General features: G+C 40.2%; 2 protein-coding genes across 4 annotated transcripts in view; one reads left to right on the top strand and one right to left on the bottom strand.

Annotated features, from left to right (window-relative positions):
• GLT8D1 (glycosyltransferase 8 domain containing 1) overlaps nucleotides 1-16,719 on the top strand; it is a 23,390-nt gene extending 6,671 nt beyond the window's left edge. For 2 of the 3 annotated variants that reach the window (XM_036738608.1, XM_036738607.1), the window contains exons 3-11: nucleotides 10,695-10,748; nucleotides 10,835-10,933; nucleotides 11,553-11,766; nucleotides 13,598-13,715; nucleotides 13,999-14,083; nucleotides 14,263-14,375; nucleotides 15,447-15,613; nucleotides 15,713-15,825; nucleotides 15,932-16,719. In XM_036738608.1, coding sequence (XP_036594503.1) covers nucleotides 10,733-10,748; nucleotides 10,835-10,933; nucleotides 11,553-11,766; nucleotides 13,598-13,715; nucleotides 13,999-14,083; nucleotides 14,263-14,375; nucleotides 15,447-15,613; nucleotides 15,713-15,825; nucleotides 15,932-16,122 — 1,116 coding nt within the window. In that variant the 5' untranslated portion in view covers nucleotides 10,695-10,732 and the 3' untranslated portion in view covers nucleotides 16,123-16,719. The remainder of the gene's footprint in view (nucleotides 1-10,694; nucleotides 10,749-10,834; nucleotides 10,934-11,552; nucleotides 11,767-13,597; nucleotides 13,716-13,998; nucleotides 14,084-14,262; nucleotides 14,376-15,446; nucleotides 15,614-15,712; nucleotides 15,826-15,931) is intronic. The other variant, XM_036738609.1, reaches the window with a different exon arrangement.
• GNL3 (G protein nucleolar 3) overlaps nucleotides 16,293-17,270 on the bottom strand; it is a 13,531-nt gene continuing 12,553 nt past the window's right edge. The window contains exon 15 of the mRNA XM_036738606.1: nucleotides 16,293-17,248. Coding sequence (XP_036594501.1) covers nucleotides 17,148-17,248 — 101 coding nt within the window. The 3' untranslated portion in view covers nucleotides 16,293-17,147. The remainder of the gene's footprint in view (nucleotides 17,249-17,270) is intronic.

Below are 17,270 nucleotides of genomic sequence, written 5' to 3'. Positions count from 1 at the left end.
GACTTTTACATTAAAAATGTTTAATTTACTGAATTTTTTTTTTTGCCACAGTCACTTTTTTTACAGGATTTGGCATTGAGTTCACAAGATTTTACCATGCATTCTTTTAATTCTTCATCATAAAAATACACTTTCATCACATTACATATTACGTGTATGTTTTATGAACAATACAATTTTTTAAGTCTCATTAATTTTCACTGGGGTTTAAATCAAAGGATTTCTCAAGCCAAAGAAACATGTTTATCTCCATCTCAGATAAATTTCTTAAACGTTCACAACTTGTAGCATTTGTTTCCGCATTCCATTTGGGGATTTCTATAATTTTGGAACAGTTCTGCTTATGTTTATCAGAGTTCCCCATTATCTCAATGGGGAAAAGACTTCCAGGCCCACTGAAAGTGAAAAATCTCCAGAACATTTTTGGGGTCGGATGTCTTAGTCTCACGAAGATCCCCAGATCTTACAGACTCACTTGCACTTTGACAGTGATTTTGGTATAATCCAGAATGAAAAGTGAGTTTCATCAGTAAAAATTACCTTTGTCAAATCTTAGGTCCACCAATGCAGTTTTTGTATTGTTTTGTTCAAGACAAGCATATTTTGCTTCATAGCAATAGAGGCTATTTTTTAAGTTATTCTTCCAGCCAAGAAGCATGTGCCACCTGTAGAGGAATCAGTAACAAATCCCTCTAGCTGCCAAGTCTCTCTAAGGTATTTGTTTTCTAAGGACAAATTGCTGTTTTCCAGCAATAGTTCGTCATCTCCTGGTGTTTTTCATTTTCCATTGTACTTTTTTTTTGTGCTTCCATGTGACTAATCATGTTTCATTATGGTTTTTTAAATGATACGAAATGCTTCACTTCTCCACACCAACTTTGTGTGTGTGTGTGTGTGTGTGTGCGCGTGCGTGCAATATCTCTAATAGTTATTGAAGTGTACTATTTAATAACTACAATTTTTGCATGTTTCTGTGGATTAATATCCATTCTTTAAAACCACAGAATAAAAATTACAGTGAAAGAGATATATGAAAAAAGATGTTTATAACATGAACTCCATCACCCAACTGATAGAGAATCAACCAAAGATTAGGTAACAAGCTCAATTTGATTTCAAGTGGTTAAGGTAGGGCAGTTTGAATCAGCCTCATGTCAGTAGAAGCACACCTGCATGATCATTGCTGTCACAGAATCAAACCATCTCAAAAGTATTGCCTAAGTTATTACATACAACTGTATCAATTTTTGATAGGCATGTTTAAATTCTTTGTTCTTAGGATTCAGGTTTATAACAGAAGGAGGCACCTTTTCGCCTGGTTGGTTAGGCCTTCTTGTATTCAAAAATCATTCTCACTATTGGGTATATTTCTGCCTTCTAGCCTTTTCATTCTCTATTCTCAGGTTTTCAACTGGTCTCTCTTTCAATATATGGACATGTCACCAATGCCTATTTTTGTTAGTTCTAGCCGTATATATTTACAACTAGATTTTTCTCCTAATTGAATATATTTCTTCAAGCATTTATTGTGCATATACTGTGGACCAAGCATTGCTCTGGGTTTGAGGGAAACAAATACAAAATGATATAGTTGTGCTCACAGCAGACATCCTTCTGAAGAATGCAACATTTTCACACATAAACAACAGGATATGTACAAAATAAGTACAAAGTAGTGGTCAAGGGATGGGAAAAGGCAATTTTCAGAGAAAGAAATCAAATCAATACTCATATAAAAAATGTTCTAAATCACTAATGATTAAAGAAATATAAATTAAGACAACTCTGAGGTGCCACCTTGAACCCATTAGATTGGCTAAGATGATGGAAAAGGAAAATGCCAAGTGTTTGAAGGGGTATAGAAAAATAGGTACATTAATGCAGGTGGAACTATGAACTAGTCCAACCATTCTGGAAAGCAATTTGGAAATATAACCCAAAAGCTATTAATTTGTGCATATCCTTTCATATAGGCTACCACTACTAGGTCTATACCCCAAAAAAGAGCAAAGAGAGAAAAAGGACACATGTATTAAAAAAAAAATTATAGCATCTCTCTTTTTTTTTTGTAGTGGTGGCAAAGAATTGGAAATTGAGAGCATGCCCATCAATTGGAGAGTGACTAAATAAATTATGGTACATGATTGTGATGCATTACTATCATGCTGTAAGAAATGATGAAGGGGATGGCTTCAGAGAAACCTGAGAGGATTTGTATAAACTGATGCAAAGTTGAAGTGAGCAGAACCAAAAGAACGTACACAGTAATAGCAATACTGTGAAGACAGTCAACTGTGAAAGACATAGTAACTACTCAACAGAATGTCCCACCACAATTCCAAAAGACTTGGGATAAAACATGCTATCTACCTCCAGAGAGAGAACTGATATACTCAGAGTACAGATGGAAGCATATTTTTCCTTTTTCTTTTATTTTTTTTCCCAGAACATGGCTAATATAGAAATTAGTTTTGCATGACTTCATATTTGTAGTGGGGTTTGTATTTCTTGCCTTCTTAGTGGAATGAAGAAGGGGGTTGGAGAAGGGAAAAAACTTGGAACTGAAAATAAAATTGTGTCTGTCTGTCTGTCTGTCTGTCTGTGTGTAGAGTGAGAGAGAGATGAGAGAGGGAAGGCCTTTTGAATGAGGTGGCATCTGAGTTGAGCCTTGAGAGGAGCTAGAGTTTTCAGGCACTAGAGATGGGAGAGGAGAGCATTCCAGGCATGAAGGGCAGACATGCAAAGATTCAGAGACAAGAGAGGGGCTATTACATACAAGAAATATCAAGTGGGTTAGTTTAATTGGAATGTAGATTGAGGGAGAATAATTTTTAACTAGAGATGGATTGGAAGCAGACTGCAGGACTTTAAACACCACACCAAAGGAGTTTGTATTTTGTCTTAGAAGCAGTGGGAGTTACTGAAGTTTCTTCAGCAAGGGAATGGCATTATCTGACTTGTGCTTTAGAAATATCAGTTTGGCAGCTCTGTATAGGATAAATTGGAGGGGGAAGAGACAGGATACAAGGAAACCAATTAAGGGTCTATTGCAATAGTCTAGGTATTTCTGATGTGAATAGAAAAAGGATTGGAGATGAGAGTCATCAAGGAGATCGAATCACATCTTGGAAACTGATTGGTTGTGTGGAGTGTAAGACTTAAAGGGTCAAGTTATGAACTTGGGTGACTGGAAATGGTCATGCCCTTGACAGAAATGGAGAAGTTGGGGAGGAAGGGTTTGGGGGACAGATAATTAGTTTGTCTTTTTCTTATTCCTCCTCTTTACTGACGTCTCTCTCTAGCCTTTGACACTGTCCATCACCTTCTTCTCCTTGATACACTATTCTCTCTTATGTTTTCATGGCACTGCTTTCTCCTGGTTCTCCTCCTACCTATCTGACTGTACCTTCTCAGACTTTAATTTCGTGATCTCATCTACTCCCATGGAATCAGTTATCTCTGCTGCTGCTGATTGTCAGTTTTACTTATCCAGTGCTGATCCCTAATATCAAACTATATGTCTTATAGAAATCTTAAACTCAAGTCCAAAACCCTTCCCTTCCAACCTTTTCTGTTCCCATCAAGGGCACCACCATGCTTCCAGTCATTCAGGCTCACAACCTAGGTGTCATCCTTGACTTCTCCCTGTCTCTTACTCCCCAAAGCCTATTTTCCCTTCATGATATCTCTCCCACGTGCCTTCTCCTCTCCCCGACACTGCCACCACTCTGGTGCAGCCCCTCAGCACCTTATGCCTGACAATTGCAGTAACCTGCTGGTTGGGCTGTCTGCCACAAGTCTTTCCACACTGCAATCCTTCTTCCGCTCAACTGTACAGATCTGACTCTATCACCCTTCTACTCAGTAAACACCAACAACTTGTTACCTCCGGGAACAAACAACCTGTTTGACCTTCAGAGGCCTTCATAACCTACCTTCTCACCCCACTCCACGCCCAGCTTTCCAGTATTCTTATACCTTTCTCCCATGATCCAGCGACACTGGCCTTCTTACTGTTTCTTAATGAGATGTTCCATCTCTAGACTCCAGTTATATTCACTGGCTGTTTCGCATGCCTGGAATGTTCCTTCTCTCCTTATGTCCACCACCTACCTTCTTCAAATCCCAGCTAAAATCCCACGTTCTACAGGAAGCCTTTCTCATCCCTCTTAATTCTAGTGCCTTCCCCATTTATTATTGCCAATTTATCCTGCATGTATCGTGTTTATACATAGTTGTTCACATGTTGTCTCTCCCATTAGATTGTGAGCAGGGACTGGCTTTTGCTTTTGTTGTTGTTGTTTGTATCCCCAGTGCTTATCATAGTGCCTGACACATCATAGATGCATAATAAAAATTGTTTGACTGACAGACTGGTTTTCTGTATGTTGAGTTTTAGATACCGAGGAAATATACATGTGGAAAATGTCTAGCAAATATTTGGAGATGTGGGGGTAGAGCTCAGGAGCAAGAAGTGGGCTGGACATATGGATTTGGGAATCAGCTGCATAAGAGCTGAATACATGGGAGCTGATGAAATCATGAGTATGGATGGAAGAGAGTACAGAGGGTGGAGCCTTGGGGCCCCCCATGTACATGAGATGGTAGAAAGGATACTGAGCGCGAACAATAAGGAAGAAAAATACCGCAAGATTTGTAACTGCTTGGGAAGGGACACGAGATCTCATCACTCCCAGAATATTTTGCTTATTTTCTTGTGTTTATTACGTATTGCCCCTATTGTTATTTATGAGCGAGTCTCATCTCCCCAGCTAGTCTAAGTTATGAGCTTCATGAGCGCACGATGTTGTTCATATCCATATCGCCAGCGCATCCTGGCATAAGGCAGGTACTCAATATTGATGGGAATCCTGTGCATAAAAGCAAAAAGTACACAAACTGGAAACTCCATCTTCAGCCATATGATAAGCTGGTCCCAGCAGTGTCACACAGCAACACAACTCTTTGGTTCATAAGGAGGGGGTATTATATTTTGTGAATCTAGGCATATCAGCACCTGGACTTTTTTTGAATTTGCTCTCCTCCATCTCTACTGCACCACCTCCTGCTCCCTCCATAATTTTTTTTTGTTTGATTCTTTACTTGATCTCCTTTCCTTCGATGGTGGAGTTTTTTGCTTGTTTTTTCCTGTATATATTTTACTTAATATTTTAGTTTTCAACCTTGATTTCCACAACATTTCGAGTTACAAATTTTCTCCCGGTTTCTACTCTCTCCCCCCCCCCCCAACCAGGATGGCATATATTCTTATTGCCTCGTTCCCCAGTCAGCCCTCCCCTCTTTTACCCCATTCCCCCCCATCCCCTCTCCTCTCACTTTGTTGTATGGCAGGATAGATTTCTATGCCCCATTCCCTATATATCTTGTTTCCCAGCTGTGTGCAAAAAAAAAAAAATTAAGCATAAGCTTTTAAAACTTTGAGTTCCAAATTCTCTCACTTCTTCCCTTCCCACCCACCCTCCCTAGGAAGGCAAGCAATTCAACATAGAATCACACATGTATCATTATGCAAAACACTTCCACAATGTTCATGTTGTGAAAGGCTGGCTATATTTCCCTTCATCCTATCCTGTCCCCCTTTATTCAATTTTCTCCCTTGACCCTGTCCCTTTTCAAATGTGTTTGCTTTTGATTACCTCCTCCCCATATCAGCCCTCCCTTCTATCACCCCCACCTTTTTTTTATCCCCTTCTCCTTACTTTCCTGTGGAGTAAGATACCCAATTGAGCATGTATGTTATTCCCTCAAGTTGAATCCGATGAGAATAAAATTTGCTCATTCACCCTCACCTGCCCCCTCTTTCCTTCCAACAGAACTGCTTTTTCTTGCCACTTTTATGTGAGATAATTTACCCCATTCTATCTCTCCCTTTCTCCCTCTCTCAATATATTCCTCTCTCACCCCTTAAATTTATTTCATTTTTTAGATAACATCCCTTCATATTCACCTCATCCTGTGCCCTCTGTCTATATTCCTTTCAACTCCCCTAATACTGAGAAAGGTCTCCTGAATTACACATATCATCTTTCCATGTAAACAAAACAGTTCAACTTTAGTAAGTCCCTTATGAATTCTCTTTCTTGTTTACCTTTTCATGCTTCTCTTGATTCTTGTATTTGAAAGTCAAATTTTCTATTCAGCTCTGGTCTTTTCATTGAGAAAGCTTGAAAGTCCTCTATTTTATTGAAAACCCATATTTTGCCTTGGAGCATTATACTCAGTTTTACTGGATAGGGGATTCTTGGTTTTAATCCTAGCTCCTTTGACCTCCAGAATATCATATTCCAAGCCCTTTGATCACTTAATGTAGAAGCTGCTAGATGTTGTGTTATTCTGATTGTGTTTCCACAATATTCAAATTGTTTCTTTCTGTCTGCTTGCAGTATTTTCTCCTTGACCTGAGAACTCTGGAATTTGGCGACAATATTCCTAGGAGTCTTCTTTTTGGGATCTTTTTTTTTCTGGGTTTATTGTTTATTTAAAGAACATTTTGACTCAGTAGAGCAAACTGTAGATAGAGCATTAAAAGCTCTCTTTTATCAAGGTATCTCTGGGGCAGCTAGGTGGCACAGTGGATAGAACACCAGCCCTGGAGTCAGGAGGACCCGAGTTTCAATCTGGCCTCAGATACTTGACATTTACTAGCTATGTGACCCTGGACAAGTCACTTAACCCTTATTGCTTCACAAAAAAAAATTTAAAAAACCAACAAAATATCTCCATTACATATGTTATAATTATACAAGATTACTTGATAGCACAGTTCTTCATAGCCATGCCAAAGGCAGGTATCAAGCCTCCACTACTGATTAGACAAAGTGATGCTGGGCACCAAAAACAGAAAAGTCTTCATGGTGAAGATCTGCTTGCTCTGGTCCTTGGGTCCTGCTTAGCAAATGAAGTCCAATTCTTCTTAGAATGCAAAATTCAAAATGGAGTATAAGGCATTTGTTTCATCTGTAACAAAGATGGCAGACCAAATGGAGAACTGTTTGTTGAACTTGAATGGAAGGATGAAGTCAAATTAGCACTTTTCATGCTTCTCTTGATTCTTGTGTTTGAAAGTCAAATTTTCTATTCAGCTCTGGTCTTTTCACTGAGAAAGCTTGAAAGTCCTCTATTTTATTAAAAGTCCATATTTTGCCTTGGAGCATGATACTCAGTTTTGCTGGGTAGGTGATTCTTGGTTTTAATCCTAGCTCCATTGACCTCCGGAATATCATATTCCAAGCCCTTCGATCTCTTAATGTAGAAGCTGCTAGATCTTGGGTTATTCTGATTGTGTTTCCACGATACTACAATATTCCTAGGAGATTCCTTTTTGGGATCTATTTGAGGAGGCGATAGGTGGATTCTTTCAATTTCTATTTTGCCCTGTGGCTCTAGAATATCAGGGCAGTTCTCCTTGGTAATTTCTTGAAAGATGATATCTAGGCTCTTTTTTTTTTTGATCATGGCTTTCAGGTAGTCCAATAATTTTTAAATTATCTCTTCTGGATCTATTTTCCAGGTCAGTGGTTTTTCCAATGAGATAGTTCACATTGTCTTCCATTTTTTCATTCCTTTGGTTCTGTTTTATAATATCTTAATTTCTCATAAAGTCACTAGCTTCCACTTGCTCCAGTCTAATTTTTAAGGTAGTATTTTCTTCAGTGGTCTGTTGGACCACCTTTTCCATGTGGCTAATTCTGTCTTTCAAGGCATTCTTCTCCTCATTGGCTTTTTGGAGCTCTTTTGCCACTTGAGTTAATCTATTTTTTAAGGTGTTGTTTTCTTCGGTATATTTTTCAGTATTTTTTTGGGTCTCCTTTAGCAAGTCATTGACTTGTTTTTCATGGTTTTCTTGCATCTTTCTCATTTTTCTTCCCAATTTTTCCTCTACTTCTCTAACTTGCTTCTCCGAATCCTTTTTGAGCTCTTCCATGGCCTGAGACCAGTTCATGTTTTTCTTGGAGGCTTTTGTCGTAGCCTCTTTGACTTTGTTGACTTCTTCTGGCTGTATGTTTTGGTCTTCATTGTCACCAAAGAAAGATTCCAGAGTCTGAGACTGAATCTGGATGCATTTTCGCTGCCTGGCCATATTCCCAGCCAACTAACTTGACCCTTGAGTTTTTCAGCGGGGTATGACTGCTTGTAGAGTTAAGAGAACTATGTTCCAGGCCTGGAGGGATGTGCCAGCTCTGCCACACCAGCACTCCTCCTTCCCCAAGAACCCCCAACCTGGACTGGACTTAGATCTTCAGCAGGCTCTGCACTCCTGCTCTGTTAATTCCTCCCACCAGGTGGGCCTGGGGCCGGAAGCAACTGCAGCTGTAGTTCTGTAGCTGCCCCACCTCCTCTGCCCCCAGGGCGGTGGCCAAACCGCAAACTCCTTTTTAAATTCTGTCCCCAGCAGCTTTTTCCGCTAACCTTCTCTTTTGTCTTTGGTGTTTGTGGGTTGAGAAGTCTGGTAACAGCTGCAGCTCACTGATTCAGGGTGCTAGGGCCCGCTCCGCCCAGCTCCTGGTCTGGTTGGTCCGCGCAGCCCACGCTGGGCTCTGCTCCGCTCCGCTCCCAGCTCCATGCGGGATAGACCTCACCCAGAGACCATCCAGGCTGTCCTGGGCTGGAGCCCTGCTTCCCTCTGCTATTTTCTGGGTTCTGCAGTTCTAGAATTGGTTCAGAGCGATTTTTTAAAGGTTTTTGCAGGGGCTTGGCGGGGAGCTCACACTAGTCCCTGCTTTCCAGCTGCCATATTGGCTCCGCCCCCCCTCTAATTCCTGGGACCTTTTTAAAGAGGCAATCAGTGGATTCTTTCAATTTCTATTTTGCCCTCTGGCTCTAGAATATCAGGGCAGTTTTCCTTGATAATTACATCTAGGCTCTTTTTTTTTGATCATGGCTTTCAGGTAGTCCAATAATTTTTAAATTATCTCTTCTGGATCTATTTTCCAGGTCAGTGGTTTTTCCAATGAGATAGTTCACATTGTCTTCCATTTTTTCATTCCTTTGGTTCTGTTTTATAATATCTTAATTTCTCATAAAGTCACTAGCTTCCACTTGCTCCAGTCTAATTTTTAAGGTAGTATTTTCTTCAGTGGTCTTTTGGACCACCTTTTCCATGTGGCTAATTCTGCCTTTCAAGGCATTCTTCTCTTCATTGGCTTTTTGGAGCTCTTTTGCCATTTGGGTTAGTCTATTCTTTAAGGTGTTATTTTCTTCAATATTTTTTTGGGTCTCCTTTAGCAAGTCATTGACTTGTTTCTCATGGTTTTCTTGCATCACTCTCATTTCTCATCCCAGTTTTTCCTCTACTTCTCTTACTTGCTTTTCCAAATGCTTTTTGAGCTCTTCCATGGCCCAATTCATATCTTTCTTGGAGGCTTTTGATGTAGGCTCTTTGACTTTGTTGACTTCTTCTGGCTGTATGTTTTGGTTTTCTTTGTCACCAAAAAAAGATTCCAAAGTCTGAGTCTGAATCAGGGTCCGTTTTCGCTGCCTGGCCATGTTCCCAGCCAACCACTTGACCCTTGACCTTTTTGTCAGGATATGACTGTTTGTAGAGTAGAGAGTACTTTGTCCCCAGCTTTAGGGTCCAAGCATTGCTGTTTTCAGAGCTACTTATACTCCACCGTCACCCCACGCTCTGTCACAGCAGCGCTCCTCTCCCCCAAGAACTGCCAACCAGGTCCGCAATTCAAATCCAAGCAGGACACAACAAGAGAATCTGCCTTTGTGCCCACAAAGCGCTCCTTGCATTCCCACTCTAATCTGCTGCTAGATTCCTCCCACCATGTGAGCCAGGGACTCCAGAAGCCGCTGATGCTGGCGCTCTGGAGTTAGCCTCAGGAGCTTCCTACTGCTGCTACTACTGCCACCACTGCAAGACCTCCTCTCCACCCCCCACACCCCCCCACCCCAAGCTGGTGGCCAGACCTCTCTGAACTCCACTGGCAGTTTCCCCCTAACCTGCTCTTTGGCATCTGTGGGTTGAGAAGTCTGCTAACTGCCACAGCTCATTGTTTCATGGCCCCAAAGCCTTCTCTGACTGGCTGACTCTGGGTCTGGTCTGTCCTGGCACGGCCCATGCTGGGCTGCCCTCTGCTCTCAGCACCATGCGATAGACCCTTCCTGGCGACCCTCCAGGCTCTTCTGGGCTGGAGATCTGTTTCCCTCTGCTATTTCATGGGTTCTGCAGCTCTGGAATTTGTTTAGAGCCATTTTTTACAGGTGTTTGAAAGGATTTGGGGGGGGAGCTTAAGCAAGTCCCTGCTTTCCTGCTGCCATCTTGGCTCCGCCCCCTTTTTTTTTTTTTTTATCACTCCAACAAAGCATAGACCAGAATCACCGGCATAGCAGCTGATACGATTTACTTGGGTGAAAGTTTCCTGAAGGTTAACAGGACATATAACAGAATTGTACTTCAGTACCACATATAAAGTAGAGGACTTGGAATTTTAAGGTAAATGCAATGTAACACCAAAGAATATTGTGAATCGCTTAATACTGAGCCTGCTTTTTTTTGTTTGACTTTACCTTTGGAGCAGCACTTCAAGCTCATACTTAGACATTAGATCAGTTATAGAAATAATGCAGATTGGGATCTTTGCTGCTGAACTTTGTGGAAATGCCACCAGAAAATTTAACTGTTAGGGCTAGGTGCACACAGTAATTTTAATGTTTTTCTCTTGCAGGTTTATGAAGTAACATTCTTTTAAGCTTGAAAGGAAAAATGTCATTCCGTAAAGGTACACGCTATCTCCAAGTTGTAGGTTTTTGAAACTGGTTAAATAGCAAAGAAGACATTTAACTTTTTTTTCTTTTTTTGTTTTAGTGAACATCATCATCCTAGTCCTTGCTGTCACTCTCTTTTTACTAGTTTTGCATCATAACTTCCTTGGTCTGAGTGATTTGTTGAAAAGGGAGGTCTCAGGTACAGTGACCTTATTGGTCTTCTAAAGTAAATCACAACTCAAACTGCTATTCTCTTCCATTCATACGTGGGTTAAAAGATAGTTCTATAATCTTTTACTTACTACATTGCCAAGTTACTTCTACAGGAGAGAGGGAGGGGAAAGGAAGAGGAAATTTTTGTGACTGTAGATTTTATAGACTTTGGCAAAAAGGGAGGCAGGTACTCACTGTTCACAGCTTTGGTTTGCTCATCTTTAAAATGGAGTGTTACCTATCTCATTGTGAGGAAAAGGCTTTGCAGATCTTAAAACACTAAATGTGTATTAATAAGCATAGGATTGTTCCTCATATCTGATTTCCACAGACACCCTTCAGCACAATCTCGATTAGCTTAAATAAGCCAGTAAATTGGTTTTCAGATCTGCCAAAGTCCATTGTCCACATCCCTTTTCCTTTAGGCTTAGATGATTAGTGCTTTAGAATAGAAAGCCGGAAGAAAGAAAAACAAGACTACCGTAGCAGCTTGTAAGGAGGATTCCTGTTCCTCCATCCTCCACACCTCTCCATTTCTTGGGTTTGTATCCAGTGGTATTGACCATACTTGCTTCCCTTTGCCCTTGCCTCTCTGCCCTCCACAGATCCAAATCTTGTGGGATTTCAGCCACTAGCCTTTGTGCCTAATGCTCCTGAAAGCTTGATCTATGGGAGTGAAGGGGAGATTCCTGTAGTCATCGCAGCATCAGAAGACAGACTTGGTGGCACAATTGCAGTGATGAATAGTATTTACCATAATACCCGCTCCAATGTGGTTTTCTACATTGTTACTTTGAATGATACTACAGACCATCTCAGGTAAGTTCCTGTCTCAGTTGTTAAAACTATACGGCAGAAGAGGAATTGGGAAGACCTGTAAGGCCTTACCACCTAATGTATGCAAGCATAAAACAGAGTCCCTGCTTGAGGCCGAGGTCCTGAATGACAGAGCTTTCTCTTAAAGAAAAACTTTTAGTAAAGAAAAACTAAAAGCTCATCTAAGTTGGAAAATGTTTCACTCTTACTCTAAAGTAGCTCTTTCTAGTCATTTTTCTCACCATAACGCTGTGAATGTCACACAATGCTAGGATACATTGCAGAGTAAGGAAATGAAAGCTCAGATACGTGCCCTGCCCAGTGTCACGACTTGCCTGGTAGCCGGATTCTCACCCGTTACTCCTGACATGGTATCTTAGGCACTCTCTACAATGTCCCCGAAGCCCCCCCACTCAGCTCAGGAACAAATAACAACTTTAAAACTATTAAAATCGCATGTACCAAGTACCCAAAGTGTGCTATAAACTAATTATAAATGTAGGAAGACACTTATTTGGGGATTGTAGATGCTTTTGCACTCACTTTCTCCTGGGTCAGAGAGCATATTTAGGAGGCGGTGTGTTGAATATACAGAGGAAGAAATTAATTGGTAGTTAACATTTTGATCTGTTTCCTTTCTGCCTCCACCCCAAGATTTTAATAGATTTTTACTTTGCATTTACATTGCCTCAATTTTTCTGGGCCATTTCCTGTCTCAGAGCCACTCTTTACATTAAAAAGAAACAATCTGAAGGTAAAACTGATTGATACATGGACAAAATTTGCCATATATAATGTTCCATACCCATGAGACCACTACTTCCCACCCCCTACCATCTCTGCAAAGGAATAGGAAGAGGCTTCTTCTTGTAACTCTTCTTTGGGGCCAAACTGGTTCTCTGCAGTTTTACACTTATTTTAAATTGTTTCCATTGTTCTTTGTATTTACGTTGTTTTAGGCACTATGTCTCAGCTTCCTTTACTTTGCATGATTTCATATTTAAAATTTTTCTATTTATTTTACACTTCAGTCTTAAGATGCCTGTCTGCATTCACACACTTGCCTTTCCTCACATTATTAATTTTCAGATAAAAGCTGAGCCCCGCATTTTAGAGAAGGTGAGACCCAGAGAGGGGGAAGGTACTTGATCAAATTCACTTGGGAAGTCAGTGAGAGGAGGACCAGAGGAGCCTCCAGTGTATCTCAGGTCTGAGTTTGCTCTTGACCACAGTTTCCTCTTGGGGCCTGTCACATTGTAGACTCGGAGACTGGCAGGTGTTTACTGCAGGAATCAGCCGAACCCCAGATTTGTGGCATCATGGAAGGGTCCCCTCACTTTACAGAAAAGTGAGGCCTATTAAGGTGTTGCCAAGGTAGTAACACAAGGTAGTAAGCATGAGATGGGATTTGAACTCAGGTTCTGCCTCAAGTCAGTGTTCCCTCTCTATTAAGAATACTTTGTGGGGCAGCTAGGTGGCACGGTGACTAGAGCTCCGGCCCTGCAGTCAGGAGGACCCAAGTTCAAATGCGGCCTCAGACACTTGACACACTTGCTGTGTGACCTTAGGCAAGTCACTTAATTCCAATTGCCCTGCCTTATCCCCCCCCCCCCCAAAAGACTACTTCCTTCATGAGAACCCCTGGACTTTCTCAGGGCTCTAGACTATAGGTAGGTAGGTAGATGGAACTCTGTCTCCTGTACAGGCCTGTTAGAATTTACTGAAATGCTTGATACTGTTCCTGAAGAACAGAACACATCTGTCTGATTTTTATTGAAACACGATCATTTTCACACTGAGACTGACACGACATTTGGTGCTTTACCGCCGTCAGATCCTGGCTCAATAGCGGCTCTCTGAAAAACATCAAATACAAAATTGTGGATTTTGACCCTCAGCTTTTGGAAGGGAAAGTAAAGGTGGATCCTAAACAGGTGGACTCCGTGAAGCCAGTGAGTACTCTCCATCTGGGACACAGTGACTGGTGGGGTTCACACGACACGGGGGCTTGGAGCTTTTCATGGCAGTACAAAACTAATGGAGTTGCTGAAGGTTGCTGTGTGTATGTGTACACACACACACACACACACACAAATAACTTGTCATGACTGTGACAGAGGCAACTTCCTGGGACCAGCCCTAGACCACTGCACAAAGAGCCTTAGAAAACTAGCATTCCATCTTTACAGTGCTATATTAATGTTTACAAGCCATATGCATCTCTTCTTTTAACAGCTAACCTTTGCCAGATACTACCTACCTAGCCTGGTTCCAAATGCAGAAAAGGCCATATATATGGATGATGATGTAATAGTACAAGGTATCTTTTTTCCCCTCATGCTCTCAACCGACCCCTTTTAATCTATCTAACTGAACTTGGCTGAAATTTCATTTTAAATCGTTAGGACACTTGTTAACTATGGGTGGAAATGAGTTATTTTCACTGAAAACTTGGTGCATTCAGGGCCTCTTTTGAGGCCCCTCCTTTTACTCTTCTAGGTGATATTCTTGCCCTTTATAATACACCTTTGAAGCCTGGGCATGCAGCTGCTTTTTCAGAAGACTGTGATTCAACTTCTGCGAAAGTTATTGTTCATGGACCAGGGAATCAGGTGAATCACCCATTAAAATAACACACACTCAATTGGGTATCTTATCCTACAGGAAAGTAGGGAGGAAGGGGAGGGATGATAGAAGGGAGGGCAGACTGGGGGAAGAGGCAGTCAAAAGCAAATACTTGAAAAGGGACAGGGTCAAAGGAGAAAATTGAATAAAGGGAGACAGGATAGGATGGAGGGAAATATAGTCTTTCACAACATGACTATTAAGGAAATGTTTTGCATAACAATACATGTATAACCTATATTGAATTACTTGCCTTCTCAAGGAGGGTGGGTGGGGAGGGAAGAAGGGAGAGAATTTGGAACTCAAAGTTCTAAAGACAAATGTTAAAAAGTTTTCATATGCAACTGGGAAATAAGATATTACAGGCAATGTGGTATACAAATCTATCTTGCCTTACAAGAAAGGGGGAAAGGGGTGGGGGGTGGAGTGGGGTGATAGAAGGGAGGACAGGCTAGGGAACGGGGCAATCAGAAATAAATGACATCTTGGGGTGGGAGGGCAGGGTAGAGCTGGGGAGAAAATTTGTAACTCAAAGTATTGTGGAAATAAATGTTGAAAACTAAAAATAAATTTAAAAAATAAAATAAAATCTTAAAAAATTAAGTTAAATAGTAACTAAAGACACAGCTTTAATTATTGAAACCAGTTGTCAGCAAAATGGCAGTCACCAGAGCCTTAAGCACAATGTTCTATTTCCTTTTTCACATGTATGCTGTTCTGACTTCAAGAATCACCACCATCACCACTGTGAAAATCTTCCACCCACATGCTCATTCTTAGAACATTTCTTACCTTTTTCATTAAAGTATTTTGTGTCTAAGAGCATTAGTAGTAATTGCCTAGGAGGCCATTTCTTTCCTCTCTTTACAGAATTTCATGTTATGCATTCTCAGGAATGTTTTCAGTGTTAGTTTGAGGCTTGACAGTACAATACTTCAACAGTGTACCTGTTGATTATACTGATCGTCTAGTTCCTTTTGTTGGTTGGGTCAGTGATTAACACAAAAAACTTCTTCATTGTTCTGTTTAAATAAACTGCATCTTAATTCTGTTCACAGTATAATTATATTGGATTTCTGGACTATAAGAAAAAAAGGATTCGAAATCTTGCCATGAAAGCTAGTACCTGCTCTTTTAATCCTGGGGTTTTCGTAGCAAATTTAACAGAATGGAAACAACAAAACATTACTTATCAACTGGAAAAGTGGATGAAACTTAATGTAGAGTAAGTATATAGAGAATATAGAGAGTTGTGGTGAGCATTTAAATTAATTCAGCACCTGGGGCTTATACTACCTTAATGGCTCTTTCTTTGTCCCTCTAGAGAAGAATTATATAGTAGAACATTGGCAGGAAGCATCACAACACCCCCCCTACTTATAGTGTTTTATAAACAACATTCGAATATTGACCCCATGTGGAATGTCAGACACCTCGGTAAGTAATCCCATTTTAAAATTTCAGAACCCCTGACAGCAAGCCTGTCTTTAGTTACTAACAATTTAATTGTTGATGTGTGTCTATTTTGTTTTGTTAATGAAAGGCTCTAGTGCTGGAAAGCGATATTCACCTCAGTTTGTGAAAGCTGCTAAATTACTCCACTGGAACGGACACTTTAAGCCATGGGGAAGAACTGCTTCTTATGCTGACATTTGGGAAAAATGGTATATTCCAGATCCAACAGGAAAATTCAGCCTAATCCGAAGACATGGAGAAATTGCAAATGCAGAGTAAAATATAGACTACCATTATTATTATTATTATTATTTTTTGGTACCAGGGCTGGGATGACTACCATTTTCTTCTCAGGAAACACTGAAGGATAATTCTAGTTGGGAAAATGTCTTCCATATGATGTTGAGAATTTTTGTGTGCAACATGGGAAAATCAACTTAGAGTCAACTTAACAAGTTTCTCATAAGTTTCAACTATAATATGAATGCCAATTTACACCTGCCTTACTTGAGAAAATGTATTTTAATAGTTAATTTTTGTTGCTACTACAGAGAGAATTTGACCAGCAGAGGGAATGGTATACCTTCCCTAGGACTGATGGGCCATCTTGCAGCTAGTTAAATGCTGTTTTTCTACTCCTGTAACCTGTGGCTTTGTACATGACACTTTACTTTGCATGAAACCCACCTGAAGCATGTTTACATTCTATTTTAAGTTAGTTTTTAGAATATGCTAAGTTAGTTTCTTGTTTCTTTTAGAAAGTTATGCTTCCTAGTTTTGGTGACTTAAGTTAGAATTCTCCAATACTAAATCATTATTTAACGATGGTTTTTCATCTTGTTCTAAAAATAAAATTCAAAAACAGTTATCTTCAAATTATCTATTCTTTGGCCTTAAGAATGACTCTGTTAGGACCAGTTGTGCCAGTGTCAGACAAGTCACTTAACCTGAACCTCGATTTCTTGATTTGTGAAACAGGGATTATGCCTTAGGATACTATTATGAAGCCTAAATGATACAAATGAGTCAGGGGTGACAAAGTATTTATTTTATAACAAGTACTGTCTTTCATCAGTTCACAGTTCACGTCTGCAAAAGAAAAAAAATGGACATCCTGTTTACCCATTTGTCCAAAAGTTTTTACATATTTACAAATATTTATTACTGTACATGTTTCTCACACCATAACCCATTTTTTGCTGCAGTATATATATATATACACACACACACAGTATCTTGTATCAAGATAATTCCACAATCAAGTTAAACAACAGTTCAGGAAGTTCGTAAGGGACTAGGTTTCATTAAACATAATCTGTATTAAAATTATAAGTGTCATCGTCTTCCTCTATCATCTTATCCACATGAAAAGATTTTTCTTCTGCTCCAGCACCAAACTTTTTACCTTCACAAAGAGAGAAAACAGC

The sequence above is a fragment of the Trichosurus vulpecula genome, chromosome 9, assembly GCF_011100635.1.
Source record: "Trichosurus vulpecula isolate mTriVul1 chromosome 9, mTriVul1.pri, whole genome shotgun sequence".
In the NCBI taxonomy this organism is placed as follows: Eukaryota; Metazoa; Chordata; class Mammalia; order Diprotodontia; family Phalangeridae; genus Trichosurus; species Trichosurus vulpecula.
This window is presented reverse-complemented; position numbering and strand designations above follow the sequence as displayed.